This window comes from Charadrius vociferus, unplaced genomic scaffold (assembly GCF_000708025.1).
Source record: "Charadrius vociferus isolate BGI_N301 unplaced genomic scaffold, ASM70802v2 scaffold169, whole genome shotgun sequence".
NCBI lineage: Eukaryota > Metazoa > Chordata > Aves > Charadriiformes > Charadriidae > Charadrius > Charadrius vociferus.
Window position 1 is genome coordinate 134,363 of NW_009652966.1, and position 20,042 is coordinate 154,404.

The following is a 20,042-nucleotide window of genomic DNA, read 5'->3' on the forward strand; positions in this document are numbered from 1 at the left end:
CTATAACAAATGTTTTGGACTACAATTAATTGATTAATAATTATTTGGTTTGGCTTAAGCTAACTAGTTAGACTTCATCCTGAATGGTCATGTAGCAAGTTGCTTCATCTCTGTCAGTTGTAACTAACTGAGCTTCCTCCCCCCCCCCCAAAAAAACAGATTAAATTTAACATTGCCAAGACATTTTTTTCTTACTTTTAGCCCTGAATGTCCGTGTATTTTGTTGGCATCCTATCCTTCATTCAGTGACGTAGGTGAGAGAGTTGGTGAGGGAGGCTGGCACTTTTCTTGCGCTCGGCCCTCGAAATGAGTTTACACCAGGATGCTTCAATATTGCAAATGCTTGGCAAGACAGATTTCAGCTTGGTCACTAGCCTGGGTGAAATTAAGGACGGGAACAAACACAAGTCTGTTTGCTTGACCAGAAATGCTTTGTGACCCTAGAGCTGCCTGAATTGAACAGAAAATGGATGAACAGTTTGAGGAAAGGCCATGGCTTGTGGAAGCGTCTGAAGCTAGCCATGTCCCTCAGTACTTCCACTCTGCTGCAGAAGACAGACGTTTTCCCAGCACAAATTGAAGCAGTCACAAGGAATCAGAACAGAGGCAAATCTAATCTAGTCACCTTTAGGTCCTTATTCTCCTGTCTGAAAGAAGGAGCAATTGTGGAAAATACGTTAGAAATTGGTACACTACAGTCCAAAGATACAGGTGGAAACTAAGTATTGTCTTTCATTCTTCACGCTCTGAGTCATAAACAAGTTGCCTACTGAGTGAAAGAAAATGTTTATCCTTGAATTTCTACCAGACTAGATGCTGTGTAGTGATATTTCTCATCCTCCTCTGAATCATTTAGCTTTGCACATGAAGACTGTGATGTAGCTTCAATCTGCAATTACAAGTTTGTCACTGAATAGCGAGGAGAATTTATTACTAAAGTGCAATGGTGAGTTACTGCAAAACTAGGGGTTGGACTAGATGATCTCCAGAGGTCCCTTCCAACCCTAACAATTCTGTGAATTCTGTGAAAAGAGAACTGAAGTTATTGCTGTAAGGCTTATAGTGAGAACAGGGACTGTGTGACAAAAGGAGAAAAAGTAATCATGTGTTGATTTCTCTCAGTTAATCTTTTGTAACTTGCTTTGGTTTTGGCCTGCCCAAGTCCTTTTCCTTTGTTCAGACACCTTGCACACTGAAAGCTGAGTGCAGCTTGAGAAACCCTGGGCATTTTTAATGCCTGCTGATTTTTGTAGGAGCAATTGGATGCTCGTCTTACTGTGGCTAGTACTGCTTTGCAGCAGGGAATCAAGAGTTACAAAAGATAAAGGATGCTCATCTCATTAACAATGTTTTCCATAAACAGAAATTTAGTTTTACAAAGTAACAAAAGGTAACTGCCACTTCAGAGAAAAGGTGAGTTGTACTGTCATCCAGTTTTAGTGAAACTAAAATACACATCTATGATACAGTTTGTGCTGAATAGTTATGGTGAAAAAATGTGTTCATAAATTTTGGAACAAAATGAGTAGCAAAAGTGCACTGTTTGTGTGCTTTTCTTCCACTCAATTCAGTAGCCTACATGCAAAATATTGTGTCAGTCTATTACTTTCCATCTAATAAAATAATAATTTTAAAACTTTTATTAATAAATAATAATAATAATGTTATAATACCCCCCCCACCCCCTGTATTTCTCGCACCTACATAACTTATCCAATTGGCTTTGCATCTGCCAAGGTGAAATCCCCAGTGAAATCTAGAGAACTTAGGGAAAATTTAGTCAAGCTGGAAGTAAAGTAGTGTCAAACATAATTTTAGGTTTAGGCTGGGTTGTTGCTTGAATGACTATGGAATGAACCTGATGTGCCACAGTGTGAATGGTTTAGGAGGAGGAACGTGGAGAGGTCAAAGGTGGTTTACTTCAGAATTTTCTAAATGCAGTAGCATGTTGCCTCCATTAAATTAACATTGTTGCTGTGCCATGTGGCAGCATCTTTGCCATGGAAGGTCCTGATCCACTGAATAGGTCCAAAATCTTTTTCCGTAAAGAGGCCTGATGGGGAGGAAGTCTGCTCCTAGGTAAAAGGCTATTTTGTCTGTATGCTGATTTCTGTTGATTGGTATATTAAAAAGCCTTGGCCAATTAAGTCAACAACAGTAATCTGGGCAGGAACTGGATGGTAACTACGTTCAGAGCCACTGGTTAAACTCTGTTGTAAAGTGAAGCGGCTGTACCCTATGAATGTGTCCCAGAGCCGTGCAAGCTCCGATGTGTTCCTGGGGCTGAATTTGTCATCCTACTTCTTCTGTCCTCCACAGACACATACACACACGTGCAAGAAAACAACTCGCAAATCACGGATGAGATGTTTCTAAGAGTAAAGGCAAGGAAAAATGCATTATTTCGCCTGTGTCAGCCTCTGGACACGTTTCCAGTGAGAGCCCGTGTACCCTGTCTTTGTGGCAGGGAGAGGATACCTGCAGTGTAAGAGTGGGCCCCTTGCTGTCCTGGCTCTGGGCAAGCTCAGAGTTCATGAAAAGTTGCCTTTCACACAAGCCTAATCGACACTTGATCCTACTTACAGCCCAACTCTTTAGCCAAAGAGTATTTAACCAAAACTATTTAAATGCGTAACAGTTAAGGGAAGCTTGTAAGATTCTGTAAGTATTCTAACACAAACAGGCTTCTTATACTGCCAGAAGAAAACTAATGGTGGTGGTAGATATTTTCTTGTAGCAGCTGAAGGTTTTGGATCGTTGGGCAGAACCCAGGCCCATCTTCTAAAAAAATTGCTTTTCATTCCCAAGGTCTTGAAAAGATGCTGGAAGAAGAAAACTGAAATAAAGTGCATAGTATCCCAAAATTAGATGAGCAGTTTAATTAAAAACAAATTAGCTTGTCATTCCTTGAAAGTTGGGTGACATGAATATGTCAGTTTGCTATACAATAGCAGTGAGTCTTAAATTCAAAATCCTCCTACAGCAAGCATCCTTTCCCCTCCAAAGGAAGGATAGTTCTCCCAGGCAAAGCAAAACATGTTTTAATGAAATGAGTTTGCTGGACAGAACTACTTCATAATTACTAAGCAGATGATGTTGTGATTAGGTCTCATTATCCGGAGTGACTGTTTCTTGAGAAACTCTCTTTATGGGTGCAGTTAGTTCATGGCACGTTGTCTTACTGAATCACTCAGGTCCGCTGGTGCTCTATTAGAAGAAAAAGAGCTAATTCTGTTGGTCAGAAATGGAGAGAAGTAATTCAGAAAAGTGAGCCCCAAACTTCTTGTACTTTCTGTTTTTATTTTGCTGTTTCCGGTCACCTCTGGTACTACTATATGGTAATAAACCTGATAACTTTTAATGGAGCTTTAAAAAATTCTCTGTCTTCAACTTTTGTCTTCACCCTGATGGGATCTGGGTACTCATGAAGTGGAAAAGATTTTATAATAATGCAACAGAGTTTTGCCCCTAAATATCAGTTTTCTAGTAAGACAGTTATGTGTGCATCCCCACATGTTGAATGAGTGTTTACATTTTGGAAAGGTCATAGAATCTGAAGCTTTAATCTGAAAGAGCATCCTCTAAATGGTAGGGTATTCTCTAGGGACTTGGCTGTGGCTTATTTATTGTGCTTAGAATGGGCATGGTATCGTGCTGTTGGACAGCAGTGTAAGTATCTGAGCTCGGAAGAAAGCCACAAGACTCAAAAGACAATAATCTTTTAGAAATGCATAGAAGCATATGGCAGATTTTTTTATCATAGTAACTCGGTGCTTTTGGCATGCAATATTCCCAGAGCTCCTCCTGGGGAATATTCACACCACCTTGTTCTAGGACTGCAACCAATATAACCATGTTGGAATGCTGATCTCCATAGGCGTATGGACTCTCTGTACCCCTCTCACGGAGAGGCAGAGGGATAGCAGCTGCTCCCGGGAGCTATTTAAGCTTAATGTTCTGTTCCATGCCACATCCTGGACTTGCCTCACTTCTCTCCTTTCCTCATCATCTGTCAAGGCAGCCGAGGACTTTTTTTTTTTTTTTTTTTACGAGGAGCCATGTCTGTGAACTTGAAATGGCATACCTTGTGTTAGGTGGTAGGAACACTCATTTTCTGTGCGTTTTGGCATCTCTTTGCAATGCAACAGTTGGGAATAGGAGAAAAAATTCATACATTAATTCATTGTAAATAGAACTTTCTCTGTAACTGCTAAGGACCCCATAAATTTGGTAGTTTTAGAAGAGATTAATAAGAAGAATAGGTGAGTGAATAAAAGTCTAAAGATATGTGAAAAATTCACTTGTCATCACCAGAGAATGATTTATAATTTAGGTCTCTTAACTTTGCTTGTGGACAGCTGAGTGTTCTGTAAGTTTCTAAAAGTAATTTTTCAATAATTGTCAGTGCAATTACAAGAGATGAAAATACAAATAACATGTCAGCATTGTATTAAAAAAAAGAAACAAACAGGAAATCTAAACTTTCATTTTTGTTATGGAATTTTATATAATTTTTACCTTTTAAAAATGTCAGCTCAAAGCAATTTTCATGTATCCAAAAATCCATAAAAAAATCAATTTTACAATGAAGTTCACTTTTTCACTTCCTTCTAATTTAGGTAAAGCACAAAGCATTCTTAAACCCATTTTATGTATTTCTTGACTTTCATTTTTCAATAATGATTCTGCATCATGAAATACAGATAAAGCAGAAGGGGGGGTGTGGGCTTGAAGGTAATATCTCTGGAAGAAGGTCATGTTGGTAATTTAAATCCTGTTATATTTTCCATTTGTTTCTGATTTGTTTATTCATTCTGAAACATATAAAATAAGCTGTCTCTGTACAAACCTAAACTTCCAACTGTTTGTAAATAATTTGAAGAGGAGAAAATCCCAATGCAATGGTCTGTAACGGGATTAAGATTTCACTGTCACTGAATTTTTTTGTTGCTTTTATCACTTAATTTTTTTTACTTTCCTTTTTACATAAGATATTTGTAGTTAGGCATTTGGAATTATAATGGTGACTTGGCAAGAAGGTTATATCCAGTTTTATATTATTTTTCCATAGCATTGTTGTAGATATTTTTTACTTTAAGAAGTATGCTTTGCAATCTTGGAAGAGTGGTTGATGCAGCAGTTGTGTGTGGTTGTGTTTCATTCATTTGAGGAGACTGATTAGCTTTCATCTTCTGAATTTGAGGGCAGTTAAGGTGGTTCTTAATTGGTTTTGGAGGTACCCACAGTTTTGTGACCAGAAGAATGTCCTAATCCCTGAATTTGCTGACAAAACACGTATTTGGAAACCTGAACTGAAAATCAGTTTTAATTGCTGAAAGGGGACTTCACAGAAAACATTGAAACTCTCAAAAGTCACTTGCTTACAGAAATATGAGAGAATGATAGGAAAAAAAATCACAGCTTCCCCGCTTCTGAGAAGAGGGTGTTCAGCGAGTGAGAGATGAGTGGATGCACAGCACTCATTTGACAGTCCCAGCCGTTTTAGAAACTTTTTTATTTCTATCTTGCTGGGAAAAGGCTGCCAAGGAAAACAGGTTTAAGAATTATCCCATTGTGAAGTGGTTATTTATTGTAATCTTCATGCCTCCAATAGTAAATCATGCTTGGCAGCAGTATAACATGAGAAACTCAGTCCAAAGTCAATTAGCATGTTTTATTAGTACAGAATAAACTTCAGAGTTAATGGGAGTTACACATCATCGTTAAGAGCCTGATTTTCATCTGTGCTAAGCATCTGCACATTCAACAGAAATTAGTGGGGTTTGGGGGCACTTAATGCCTTTGCCAAAGATGTGGGGGGAGGGGGGAGGGAGGGGGTAGGAGCTCACCATGGGCTCTGTGGGTGCCTGAGCACAGCTCAAAGACAAGGACACCTAACCCTGAGAGCACATGGGAGCAGCTCCCACAGTCCTTTTTTCTGTCTACTCAGATGCAAAAGCACTTACCTCTTGTTCTTCCCTGGTCTGACGCTGTGTCAGTTCGGGGTCGTCACAAAAAAGGGATTTTGTACTGTGCTGCTGACTGAGGCCCTTCCCCATCCTCCATTCCTTATGCCTTGTAGATTCACCAGTGTGTTTTAATATGTACTTTAACAATGCAGTACTTCAATTTGTAGGTTGATAGGCAAATAGTTACCAATGGTATGCTTATTGTGACATTTTCTTTTCTTTTTTTCTTCCTAGTGTAAAACTCTCTCTGGAGTCTGTGATCACATTATCTCTCTCTCTTCTGATCCCCTGGTTTCCCAGTCTGCTCACCTTGAAGTGATCCAGCTTACAAACATCAAGCCAAGTGAAGGGCTGGTAAGAAGTACGCAGTTAATCAAACCCATCCTCCAGGATGAGAAAGTGAATTTTCTAAAATACATTGTATATATGGAAAGGAACAGGACACTTTAGCTTTTTTTTTATTTTAAAGCCTGAAAATAGTTTGATTTCTCATGCTAGAAAAGCATGAGAACTTCTCATGCTAGTTCCTCACGCGGGCGAGCCAACAAGGAGGTATTTTGTAAGGCTGTGGGATGTATGCAAAGAGTTAAGTGACCAGGGAGAAATGAGTGAAAAGTTCTTGCCATTTATACCAGCTTCTGAAAAATGGTTCAGATTGTTCTAGGATCTTGAAGTCTGAAGGGATTTAAATTACTAAAATCAACTCAACCAAGAAGCTTGTGTGGGCTTATGCACAAAACCTGTCAAATTCTGGAATATGCTTCATAGTATCTCTGGGATATAAAGCTATTTTATAAGTTATTCAGGGGCTCTACAGCACTGCTGAGAAGTAGCTTATTGAATTTTATTGCAAGAAGTCTGTTTGTTTAATCAGGTGCTTGTAAAGGCTCAGACAGCCATCCCATGTTTGTTGTTCAAGAGTTGACCATGGATCTTTTGTTTACTGAAGTATCCTGCACCCACTGCATGGAAAAAACCCAACACTGATAACAATTACAGCTGTATGACTTTACATCACTAATAATATCTTTTTACACTATCCTTGGAGATAGTAGGAGGTGATCACAATACACTTAACCATTCTTTGCCTAATGAAATAACTTCTGCAAGTTCTGCCCAAGTTTATTCTCATGCAATTTTCTTGAATAAGAAGGACTACTGCTGTACTCTTTGCAGCAGGTTTTTGGAGTTGTTTGGATGGTATAGTTTTGGAGAGTATTTTCACTTGTGGGTTGGTTGTTTTTGGGTTTTGGGGTCTGGTTTGGTTTTTTGACAAATTTGGTATGCCAAGGTATTTAGAGCAATTATACACTAAATTAATTTTCCATTCTTTTGGAAATCACAATTAAAATACGAGAAAAAAACCCAAACGTTTGGGTGAGTAAATATGGCCCCATCCTTTGTTTTAAGCTGCTATTTGTTTTCCCTTCCTCCACTGGCCTTCTCTTTTATCTCTGAGTCCATTTCAAACTAGTCCTCCAGGATTTCACCTTTTCATGGATTCTCTCCACCCTCTTTCTACTGTAATTTTAAGTCTTCCACCAGCTCACTGCAGTCAACCTTTAAAAATCCTATCTTCTACTGTAATGAAGAAATATTCCTTTCTCTTGATCACCTTTTTTTGGAGTTCTGTCTATTTTTTTAATCTGAACTTTTATTTCTTCTTCTTTCTGTCTTGTGACTGTTATTTTTCTTCCTCATTTAAGCCTTTGTGTAGGGTGTTGTTAAACCCCAGTGATTGAAAAATGTTGAGTGGTATTTTTGTAAATAAGAATGTCTTTCATGGGTCTCTTCCTGCTGGGTAGCTGATGAGCTAGAGAATCTCTTCCCCCTCTGTGCCTTTATTTTACACTCTGTCTGTCTTGTCTGTTTAAACTGGAAGCTCTTGAGGCAAGGCTTTTTCGTTTAATATGTGTTTGTGAGCCAATGGAACAAGGTCTTGATGCTGACTGAGGACTACCATGTCATTGTCATAAAAATAATTCTATGTATTTTTAAAAAGTGGAAAATACCGACTGTGCAGTATACAAGCATTAGAAACTATTTTGATATCGTCATATTTTTCCTCTTTATCCTTGCCTGTATCCCACTACTCCGTTGCCTCTGTGTTGTGCTGACTCCTCTAGATTGTGAGCTCTCCAGAGCAGGCACTACGGAAAATACATTTGCGCCTGAAGGATGAATATCATACCTTTCAGTTTGTTATAGTGCTGATTTCAGTAACAAATCATCTTTGTCAGATTGCTCTTGGTGCTTTATATGAAAGCTTTGCTTTTGGGTTGTTGGGATTTTTTTTATGTGTGTTTGTTTTTTAAACTAGTATCTTTCAATTAAGATATAGTGAATGCATATCAGTACCGCCCCGTTGAGTGCTAAGTGTGTCAGTTTAAGAATTGATGGTGGAGCTTGCAGCTGTGAATATCCTCTGCACATCAGGAGCACTTGGATGAATGTGAAGCTTGATCACTTCTGGACCTTCTTCCAGGATTTGTGGAATGATGGATGTGGAAACCTGGATTATTGTCAACTTTCTTTTAGATTTTTTGACCCACACATCAGTTCTATGCTGGCTCTGCTGATCACTAAATAAAATCTCCAAGCAGAAGGAAAAGGACATGGATGGCTGCTAACTGGGAAGATATTTTTTATCACCTGGCATAAACAGAATATCTAACATCTCAAATTTAATATCGAAGAAGCTAAAGTAGATCAGGGAGAAAAAAAGGAAAGAAGAGAAGGAAATAAAAAGTTTGGAAAACAATGCTATTTCCCTAAACTCATATGGTAAATGTATGACAGAATTGAGAACATGGTTGGAGTTTTTATGACTTAAAACAGACTGGAGCGCTATCAGGATGTTTTAGTCAGCACAGATAGTTCCTTCACTATGTTTGATCTTTCCTTGTGGAAACGTAAGTATCACTCAGAGGTAAATGTAAATTGGCAGACTAATACTGTAATGCAGAAGGAACAGGTAAATGTGTTGCAAGGTTTACAGTGTATTAAAACTAGCGAACACGTATCGGAAAAAAAAGAGACTAAATAACGTGGCAAGCAAGCAGAAAATTTTGTTAGGATGTGATGTGGGGAAACTCTTGTGTACTGGGTAAAGCAATGTTATTGGTGGGTTTTGGTATTGCTTTTTTTTTTTTTTTTTTTTTTCCCTCCCTTTATCCCCTGACCCCATTTTTGGTCTGTTACCCAGGTGAGTTGTGTGACTGGCTGCATACACGTGTTCTCCAGTGAGTTTTGCTGTTGGAAGAGATACGGTCTGCAGTGGCTATGAAGTAAGGGTGAAAAGGGAGTTGTCATGATTTAAAAAGCCCTAAAATGGATTATTGTGGTCAGCTTTGCAATCACCCACATGTTCCCATGTGTAATAGCTTCATTTTTTTCTTCTTTTGAGGACTTGGAAGTTGTTTCATCTGTATCAGTAAGCGGAATTGAATTTTGTGTGGTTTTACACTGCTGATGTTCTAGAGAGGGACAAAACTGACTAGCTTAGGCAGTATCTTTTGCCAGGTAACAGACTTAAAAATATTACTGCTTGACTGAAAACAGTGAGTGTATTTTGCAAACAAGCAGAATACTGTACACCTTTTAAAAAGCAGGTAACCAAGTTTTCCTTGGAAAGTTTTTCTTCAACAGTTCCTTTCTATTTTATCTTTTTTTTTTTTTTTTTTTTGATATAGAATGGAATATTAGAGAACTGTGGCAAGGGTTAATCTTGAATTTCAATTTTTTCCTGATCATAGTATCATCTTAATCCTAGTCAGTTCATGTACTGATATGATTTCAAGTTGAAGCTATTAATCTAGCTTGTTAGATTCAGAAATCCAAAGGTGAATTCACCAGAACATGAGACTGATTGTTCTGGGTTCCTCTTTGCCTGCTGAAGCAAACACACAATGAGCCTGTCATATAAAAAAATCTCTCATAAAAAACCAAGTTGTAGATACAGCGGAGTGTGGCAGCTGATTAAAGGTGCACTGCTGACTCCCTGGCTAGAAAGTATTTTCCAGGAATCCAGTGTACTACTGTTCCTAATATTTCTCCTGAGTTTGGAGTTAAAGAGGCACGTGCAACTTTGGGGGATTCCATTAAGATGGTGTCACAATGAAAGAGTAAAAATTCAGTCATGTGTTAGATAAAATGGAATTAGTATCTTCTTTTCTTGTCCATCTAGCATTGCATAAAATATGTTTAAAGTCTATCAGATTCTGTTTTCTTTCTTAAAAAAAAAAGGGGGGGGGGGAAAGTATCTTTTCTAACCCTTAACTGAATAATAGTTCACACCAAGAGAAAATGTAATGGTTGGTTTGAAATTAGGCTTCTACCCATAACTGATCAGGACAATCTCTGATGGATTTAAGCATGAGTTATCCGATCTTTAATCTAGGCATACATTTATTCTTGATTACTAGTGTGGTTACCTTATGGTTATTTTAGTCATATTAACTGAATTATCTTTCCTTTTATTTGACCTAACCAATTCTTGTGAATTCATAGAGACCATGGCATTATCTTTGGATACCTAAGATATGTATCTGCCAGTCTGTTTCCGTACAAGTGAACAGCACACACACTAATCTCCCCTGTATTCTTGATCACTAAAAGTACTGTTGATATTGTGCAGCCACAAGGAGGCAGAGAGGGGAAAACTTGTAAATGTCTGTGGTATTCTTATTTCCGTTCTAGATCAAACAATATATGCCAGAGACATTCTCTTCTCTGTACCATTTCCCATACTTAAAATGAGTTCACTCAAAATGAGGAGTGGAAGAATGTGGGTGAAAGGGTAACTCACCTTTCTGTTGTAAAATGTTACCTCCCCCCATTTAAAAGCTGCTTTGTAATTATGTTGGCTTCTGCAAAATTAATGTGACATGGTACTAGTGTAGCATTTATTAATTTTGCACATGTGGAATAAATATAATCTGGGGGTTTTTTTGCAACTTCCCTCTCTTTCCTAATGTGTGCAAACTCTTGATCTTTAAAGAAAGTTCTGCAAATTCTCCTCTTTTGCTTTTTCAAAGTCTTTCAAATTTGTAGAAAAGACTAAATTGGATGTGAATTGCACTCCACCTCAACAGCATACTTGGGCGATCTTACTATCCTTCAGAATAATGCTTTGCGCAAAACTAAACACTGTGTAACCATTAAGTGTGAGACTTTATCCTTAGCTTTCTCCCTGATGTTTTTTTAAGTTGAAAGCGGTAACTCACTGTCAATAAAAGCAAAGATGTGACTTTCTTCAGAAATTGCTCTGTGTGGGGACCTGACTCATAGTTCCTGTCACCATGAGGTCGCCGTGATGTCAGTTCTTGACATGTCACAAGGTGTGTGGTCAGGTCACTTAGATCCAGATCCCGAGAGGGATTTAGGCCCTGAATTTTGGTGGTTTGAGGGTAGATATGCGCACCAAATAAGATACCAACATATCTCAGCCTCTTGTGTGGCTCATTACCCTGTCTGTAAAATGTCTGTATATTAGTGTTTCCCTACCTCACAGGGGTGTTGTGAGGATAAGTGTATAAGAAATTGCCATTCTGTATTTGAGGTAACTGAGTTAAGCAGGAAGCTACGTGCATGGAGCCAATCAATGGTAAAAATTGCTGAAGGTGCATAGAGGAGCTGGAAGTTGAAGCGTGATGAAAGGGGCTTCTATCTGTGTAGTAACGAGCAGATTCTTGCTTTGTTCTCTTCTGTCTGTGGCAGCCCAACATGACAACTGGATTTGATGCCATGACTGCTATGTATTGTGCAGAGCAAAACAGGAGTTTAGTTTTGAGCCCCCCCTCCTGAGAAACAAAAAGTGCCTTTTTTTTTTTTTTTTTTTTAACTAGGGATATCATCCACTTATGTTAAGTGGGGGGTACTTCTTTGTTCCCAGTTGTCTGTGAGCGCTGATCCCAAATTGGATCAGCCTGACCTGATATGTCTTCTTTGCCTCTTTACCATACTTAATCACCAGTGAGTGGACCCTGCTCCTTGGTTAGGAACAGACTTCGTTGTGGCACTGATTAAAAGGAGAAAAAGTAGGTTATGAAGAGAATGTTAACTCAAGCTCAACATTTACCTGCTTTCTGTGAACCGGTCAGAGGAAAGGAGGTTCCTCAGAAGTTGTTGAATGCTCAGTGTACACCAATTATCTCTTCTTTTTCCTTCTCTCGTCTTAGTGGATGCTGTTAAAATGTTTGAATTATGACTTGGTGAAAAAACAGATTTGAGACACTGTCTCCGGCTACCCATGCAGGAAGGTCTGCCTGTTCATAAGCTATTCCTACTTTTCCATATTGTTTTGAAAGAAGGGAGGTAGCTAACAACGTTGACATTTAAGTTTTCATCATTGAGTTTTATATCCGACCTGTTCATTGAGATGAGTGAGGCTGTCAGAAAGTCTTAGAGCCATTTTTCAGGCACGCTTCAGAGCACTGGTTATCAGTTAGAGAGTTATGTTTGCAGTGTTGCCCACCAGAGACTCCAGATCTTTTAAAGCCTTCTGCAGCTTCCAAAGCAAAATGGAAGTATTGATCATCCTAAGGCAATTTGTAATTCTTTTTTTTTGGTAATCAGATGTTGTTATATTTGTAGTTGGAGTGTTTAAAAAGACTGGGAACTATTTATGGAGATGACTCTGGTAAAAGTTTTAGTTTGCTATTGATAATTAGGGCCGGAATCATTTGGGCTGTTGTTCTTGAAGTGTATCAAAAAGCAGTTTCCTATCCAGAGATAAATTCCTCATAGCATATATTAGAAGTCCACAAATATTTAAAAAAGGCTTTTCTTTTAGAGATATGCAAATTATGTTTGGATGGTGATGGTTTGTAAAACACTTTAAAAATTCTTTCCCATGATGTCTTTTTCTTAGGGTATGTACATTAAATCAACATATGATGGTCTCCATGTAATTACTGGAACAACAGAAAATGTAAGTATTGTTAATACTGTATGTTCAGGCCTGGAAGCCTTTTGACCTTACCTGTGGTTTTATGCTTTCCCTTTGCTATAGGCTACGTTTTGCTTGCAAAAGTGTGCTAGTTGGCTGTTGAGGACCAATAGCATGTTGGACAGCAGAAATGCTTGTGCTTGTTTACCTCAAAATTAAAAGAGTTGTTCCCCGTTGAGGACAAGGAGAATCAGTTTTGGTTTGTTCTTGCAAGACGCTTAAAATGCTGGAGTTGATCAAGATAGGAACTAGCTGTCTTGGAGTTACCTTGCTCTGTGAATAAAAGATAAATGTCTTTATTATGTATAGGCTGATATGCTAGAATTTGCTGCGGTATTAGAAAAACAGCTTTTATATTTTCCATCTATCAAGCTCTATTTTGTAATAAATAAATGCATGGAAATGAGGACATTCCTTCACATTGACAAATAACCATATATTTCTGCATGAACTTCTGAGTAGTACTTATGGAAAAGACCACTTATTACTGGTGTACTGATTCTCACTGAAGGTATTAAACAGCAAGCAAAACATAATAGAATTCTTTTCAACCGCCGTTGAAATAGAACCTCCTTTCCTTGTACACCATATTTAGAGAACTGGCTGGCTGTTAGGAAGTGAGCAAAATGATCATTTTAGGGGGAAAAGCTTTTATCCTTAATCTTCAGTGAATATGGAAGCCACTAAACGACACTGAACTGTTCCGTAATGGTTTCGGCAACCCCTTTTAAAGATATTGATGGCATTTTCTTAAAATGAAGCTGTCAGAAGTGTTTGTTTTATCCTGCTACTGTGTTATACTGTGGAAAGTGCAGACTACCCACATGCTATTTACAGCTGCTGCCTCTGATCTTCAGTGAGGTCCTGTTAACATCTCAATGAAATAGGAGTGTTGTTTTCATCCCTTCATAGGAACTGCAGTCTGACTGCTTTTCTTCTTTCTTTGTTCTTCTGCTGTGGGCAGGATCCATGGGTTATACCCAATAGATAATAACTGTTGTAGAACTTCTGTGAATGCCACCTGTCTCAGAATAAGGAAAATGTAAGGAATTCCAACCTTGAAATCAAAATCCTAGGGAGTCAGACCTACAGCTACAGATATCATCAGTGGAATTAGGAAAAGTAAACAAACCCGAGAGACCCATACTTAAGCTTCATCTAGAAAACATTTGAAAGAAAGACGATGGGTTTTACAGTTGAATTTCTCCTAGAATAAAAAAGGAACCATTTCTTTCCATGACTTAGTAATATTGAATTTAATTTCCCAGGGGCAAAGATAAAAATAAAATCTTAATGCATTCCCTCAAAACTCCTGTCTTTTGTGATTCATGAATATAATTTAAAGCCACGTCAGGAAGCTTCAGTCATGATGACTTTTCTGCTTTCGTTACTGACTCTTTTGCTCACTGTAACACCCTGGAGGTGGTCACAGCAGACTGAGAAACGGCAGTCTGTTATCTAGGGAAAAACCTGTTGTGTGTTAAAGCCTTTTTGAAAATGAGTAATGTCTTAAAGTAAGGTGTTTCCTGCTTTTAAACACACAGTTGCTAGCTGCTTCCTTTCACCAAAAATAAAAATTCTGCTCCTCTTAGCGAGACATTGGCACAACTTTTTGTCTGGCACTTTGCTGAAAGATCAGAGAGAAGCACTTGGCTTGTTAATAAACACAGTAGCGTGGCAGTGCTAGCAGCTTAATGTAACATAGTATTTTTTGTAACTGCAGTTCCACTTTTTCTGTTTGCCGTTCAAGGTGCTTGAAGTCCAGCTACAAAGCCCATTAGAATTTGGATCTTGCTGTTCAGCATTAGGAGTCATCTCTCCCAACACATTAGCCCTGCAGTTCAAAGCAGCTGAGCTCTGAAACTTGAACAGTGAGAGAGCAGGGTTCCTCACAGGTCACTGCCCCATAAGAGCTTCTCCCTTGTGGTCCTGTAGCGTTAGAACAAGCTGAGGTTTCTGGTTCGTGTCTTCTTTCTTTTGTTTGGAAGTAACAATTCTAAAGTGTGTACTGGTCCAGCAAGAGATTACAGCTTTCTTATTGAGTAGCCCTTTTAGACCATGTGGGAGAGACTCTTTTAATTCACAAAACAAACGTATTCCTCCAATATGGCCATTTTATAATTTGGTTTTCTTATAGAAAGGAGTGTTTTCTAAAGTAATAGCATGCGGTGCATCTCCAGCAGAAGTGTATCTTCGAAGAGGGTGCTCCCAGTGTCCCCACGTACTGTGCACTGGTTGAATTTGTGGATTGCCCTTAGATCTCGGGGAAAAGAGCCCTTTCAGAAGAAATGACATCGAAATCTCCACTCTGGGCATCCAACAAATGGGCTCCAGGGGGTCTAAACTGGTCTTCCAGATGGTGTGGGTATACTGGGGGGAGAGGGACAAAGACTACGTGTAGTCTAAAGGGCAAAACAAAAATCTTTTCTGAAGAATAAATCTTAAGCATATTCTGAATAGCTTGCATGGTATGAATGTGTAAGCCTCAGCAACAGGTACTTCCCTCTGTTGTTCAACTCCCTGTTGAACTGAATTACTAGCTAATGGAGATACACCTGTGATGTAACACACTTTGTTCCTCCTAGTAGGACTTTGTGAATGGATATCTTGCTTAATGATCAGCACGTACATCTGAAAAAAAAAGAGCTTATCAGTTCTCCTCTGTTTTCCGTAGCGATGATAAAAGATACCATTTCTTTACAGCAAAGTCTGTGTTCTTTACTTAGGAGGAAAAAGCGATAAGGAACATGAGTTGCAACCTCTTCATAAGACCACAGCCTTGAAACTTCTTTATAAATTATTTTTACCTCATCTTGCAGTGTTCAAGGCATAATTGCAATGAGTTGGGTTTTGGGTGTTTTTGTTTTTTTGTTTTTTGGTTTTTTTTAAGTAGCCTTTTCCAATTTGAAGATTTTTGGACCATGTTTAATGGCTTGGCAAACTGCCACACAAAATACCTGTTTTGTCAAGATTTAAGCTGCAAATGCTGGAGTCAATACAGGGAGAAATTTGTATCTTAATAAAATCCAGTAGAGTTCAAGGGTAACGATACAAGATTCACTTTCATTGACATTTTGGAAGTCTTAGGTGTAACTACATTGGAGCTAAAATAGCGGTATTGCATAGGAGGATTATAAAGATTGTTAGAGGTATGAATGAGTAAGTGTGAGCAGTGAATTACCAGGAAGAAGGGAGATCATTAGAACATAATCACCAGTGTTAATTTTTTCCCCAAGTCACTGAGCCAACACCTTTAATGCTGAAATAGTGCCAAAAAGTCGAGGCTGCTGTTGTTTATGTAAGTAAAATGGCACTTTTACCAGCCCAGCTTGATTTAGGATGTTCTGAGCAATGTCACCTAGGACTGAGTCATGAGTGACCCTTCTTTCAGCCTCATATTTCTCTTGGATATCTTCCATTTAAACACTGTCTTTAACCTGGGTTGTGAATTACGTGCAATTGTACTAGAAAGTCATGGCGTAGCTATGGGACATGACATACATTTTGAATGGGAACGTAGTACATAGGTTATTACAACTTCAAGTCCACATTCCAGACCAGGAACATATTCTTGAGGCGACCTGTTATCTCACCTGAAAATGAATTTTATTTCATTCGTTTCTGTAAAATTCATAGCAGTTTTTCAGAAACCTACTCCTGAGCAACTTGTTTTTTTCCAAACTGTCAGTCCCACCTTCTACCTTTAAGTTGATTAAGTGCCTTCATAGCCTGGCAGCCACAGTATTGAGAGAAAAAAACAGATGTTGTCACTCTGTGAAAAGCTGAAAGAACTTATTTTCCTCTAAACATAGGGGTATCTCCTTCAGAAAACAGTTGGTCTACTGTAAATATAGAAGACGGAAGAAGGGAAAGGTTTTGGGGGGATGTCTCTTTATAGGGGAGGTTTGGTGTTTTTTGTTGTGGGGTTTTTTATTTGGATTTTTTTTGTTGTTGAGTTGTGTCTTTTTGAGGCAAAAGCAAAGAACAAAACTACTTTGCTTTTTGAAAGTGTGATCCTTGTAGGATTTTGATTCTGGTTGCATTTCTTTCACCCTAATGACAACCCAGAAACTAGGTTACCGTGTAACTTATATGATCTTCCTAGCTGTTATCTAACCTAATACTCTCTCCTTGTGTGCACTTTGAAGAACAGTACTTTACTGAAGTTCTCTGCAACATATTGAAATGTTGTAGAATAAAAATTTGTTTATGAGGAATTGCCAATTAGTCTTGATAGGTTCAAAATTCAGCCAAAGATTGGCTTTCAAGGTTTAAGAGATATCAGGCAGGTTAAAGCACTCTTTTGGCAGAATGAAATTAAAAACAAATCCTTAGGACTTGGTTATTCTTAATTAAAAAAAAAATCATACCTTTCTTAACATTTAATTTTATTGTGTACAATAGTACAGATTATTTTTCTCCAACAACAATGAATTGATTTATTAAATATTTCTTTAATTCTTTATTTCACAGTACAATGTAATTATCAATCTAAGCTGGTTTACATAGCTTAGCAATCATACTGCTGAAAGAGAGATGATGACCAGTAAGAACTGTATTCTTTATCATCTCTTTTATTTTAAATTCAGTCACCTGCAGATCGGTGCAAGAAAATCCATGCTGGGGATGAAGTGATTCAAGTTAACCACCAAACTGTGGTATGTATAACTATATTCTGTGTCAATTGGAGATAGAGTTGTCATGGCACATCAGCATGTGTAGAGAAGAAATGTGTAGAAAAATGTGTGTTTATAAGTCATTATTTATTCTAACATCTAAATTTTCCTTTTCTCTTCTGAAACCACGTGGTTCTTATGTTTGTAAGTTAAGGCCCGATCCTCTGTGTATCACTACAGGTATCGAGTTAGGCTAAATAGCTGTGGCTCTGGAGATGTGTTAGGGTGTTTTCTGCTTACCCACGCTTTATTAAATAAACAGTTGTTTTTAGTGTATTAGAAAGTTTGGGTCAAAGGGATGCAGGGAGTTGGAACTGTTGTGCCCTTGTGGATTTAAGAGCAAGTTTACTTCCTGGAAGCTGGAAAACTTACTACTTTCCAAATCTACTGGAATGTGTAGAACATGGTTTTTTGAGAACAAAGCACGTAAAATTCCCATTGTGCCTAGGGTGTTTAGCTTAATTTAAATACAGATTTTTAAACTTGGGAAGTTAAGATGAAAAAATCTTTCAGATATGATAGGCAAGAAAACTAATACCATGAAAATTGCTCTTTGTGTGAACAGATGCATGTTAGCGCCTGGTGATTTTATTTAGGATTGGTGAACTGTCAAAATAAAATTACCTTTTCTAAGGTAAGGCTTGGTAACAGAAAAGAGCAGACTGTCAGTATAGAAAGCAACTATTCTTTTTCCAAAGTGTAAGGTTTCTTAAGAGTAGTGAAAGATAATACATGGTATTAATTACATGTGTCCTTGCAAGCAATTTAACTGAAAATAAAAATATCCTAGTTCGCCATTATTAATACAGAAATAATTTGTTAAAAGTGTGTTTCGTCATTCCCCGTGGGATTCCACTTCTAGCTTTAGGCCACTGTACATCATGTCAGCTCCTCTGCACAAATTAGTGTAATATTTCAGTATACCCTGCAGCTAAGTTTGATATCAAATATACTGTACGTATGTGGAACTTAACTGATCAGAAGCTATCTTTTGAGCTCTGCAATGTAATTTGGTAAATCTAAGCAGATCAGGCTGAATTTTAATACTTTTTTTGGCTGTATAGATTATTCAGAAGTGTTGTATCCCGTGATTACTTTCAAGTACAGTTGATGACTAACTTATTTTTCTGCACTAAGAAAGCTTATGAGATCGATTTAATATGAAAAACATTTTAGAACATTGTTATGTATACACATCTGAAGAAGCACATCAACAAGCATGCAGTCCTTACGCTTGCTAGTTTTTACAACAAATTCTGACGGTGCTGTGGAACAAAGTTGGCTCGTCAACTTGAAAATTTCCAATCCACTCTATTCTAGTTTTCTTTGCGCATCTACACTGTATTTATTTGATCGAAAGATCAGATTCTTACTCCTAACACTAATAATAAAAACTCTTTGACAAGCCTTAAAATGAGCTTTCTTACCTAGTTGTATGGAATTTTGAATGTAGGACTCGGGCGTTTTGTCTTTGTAGTTAGTAAAGCTACGTATTTTGAGATGTACAGGAAAGAGTTGATTGTAGCTCTAGGAAAAAGGACCATAGGGACCTAAGACAAACTTAATTTGATTTTTCAGCAGTAACATTTGGTGTAGAGTCTATGTATAATAATTGGCTAAATCATGCATTTACATATCTTCTTGCTTTGTTGTAGCAACAATATAATTAAAATAATTGGCGTCTTTGATTTTGTATATGAGTAACTTCTATTTTAATGTCACCCTTCCACAGTGAGAGCCAGCTGGCATTCTCTTAGGAATGTGATTGCTCTTCCTGTGCTACCTTTACAAAGGTGCACTTCATTCAGTTTCCAATTTATGGAGTTCAAATATTCAATCTTTTCTATAGGCATGGCAGCATTTTTTTAATCTTTATTTCTTTTGGCAAGAGTCTAAATCAATCCTTTTGTACTCTGACCATTGTCATAAGGAATTTACTGTCCAGTTCCAGGAACCTGTTTTTCTGGAGAGAAGAGGTATTCTTACAGTGATTCTTAGTTAGGAGATAAAGAATTCTGAAGGTATTACATTTTGTCTTTGCTTTTTGCCATTTTTTTTTTTCACACTTCCTATAGGCTCAGCAGTTCAGCAGTTGAAAACAGAGGATCTGTTTTTCAGCTTGCTCTTTGTAACTTATCCTACGTTACCACTCGTATCAACTATAGAAATAGCTTTGACTAAATTTTTTTAAAGATCTAAATCTAAAACAAAAAATAGGGAAACATTGTTCACATGTGAGTGTTATTTATGTGATGGAGAATCAAAATCTAAAAAATCAAAGTTTAAATTTATTTTAGAGTTAAAACTATTTTTTTCTGTATTTTCTTCAGTTATTTTGATGTATTCTGTTTGTCAAAGTGAAACTAATACCTCGCTTTCAGTACTATATATTTCAAAGAATGAATATAAGTATGGGGAGGAGAAATTCCACACAATTATTTTAAAGAT

At 37.7% G+C, this 20,042-nt stretch overlaps 1 protein-coding gene across 1 annotated transcript in view; it reads left to right on the plus strand.

The window, feature by feature from the left end:
- The window catches only part of CNKSR2 (connector enhancer of kinase suppressor of Ras 2), a 186,065-nt gene that overhangs the window by 50,264 nt on the left and 115,759 nt on the right, over window positions 1-20,042 (plus strand). The window contains exons 6-8 of the mRNA XM_009893115.1: window positions 6,204-6,323; window positions 12,841-12,900; window positions 17,508-17,576. Of these exons, the coding sequence (XP_009891417.1) occupies window positions 6,204-6,323; window positions 12,841-12,900; window positions 17,508-17,576 (249 nt within the window). The remainder of the gene's footprint in view (window positions 1-6,203; window positions 6,324-12,840; window positions 12,901-17,507; window positions 17,577-20,042) is intronic.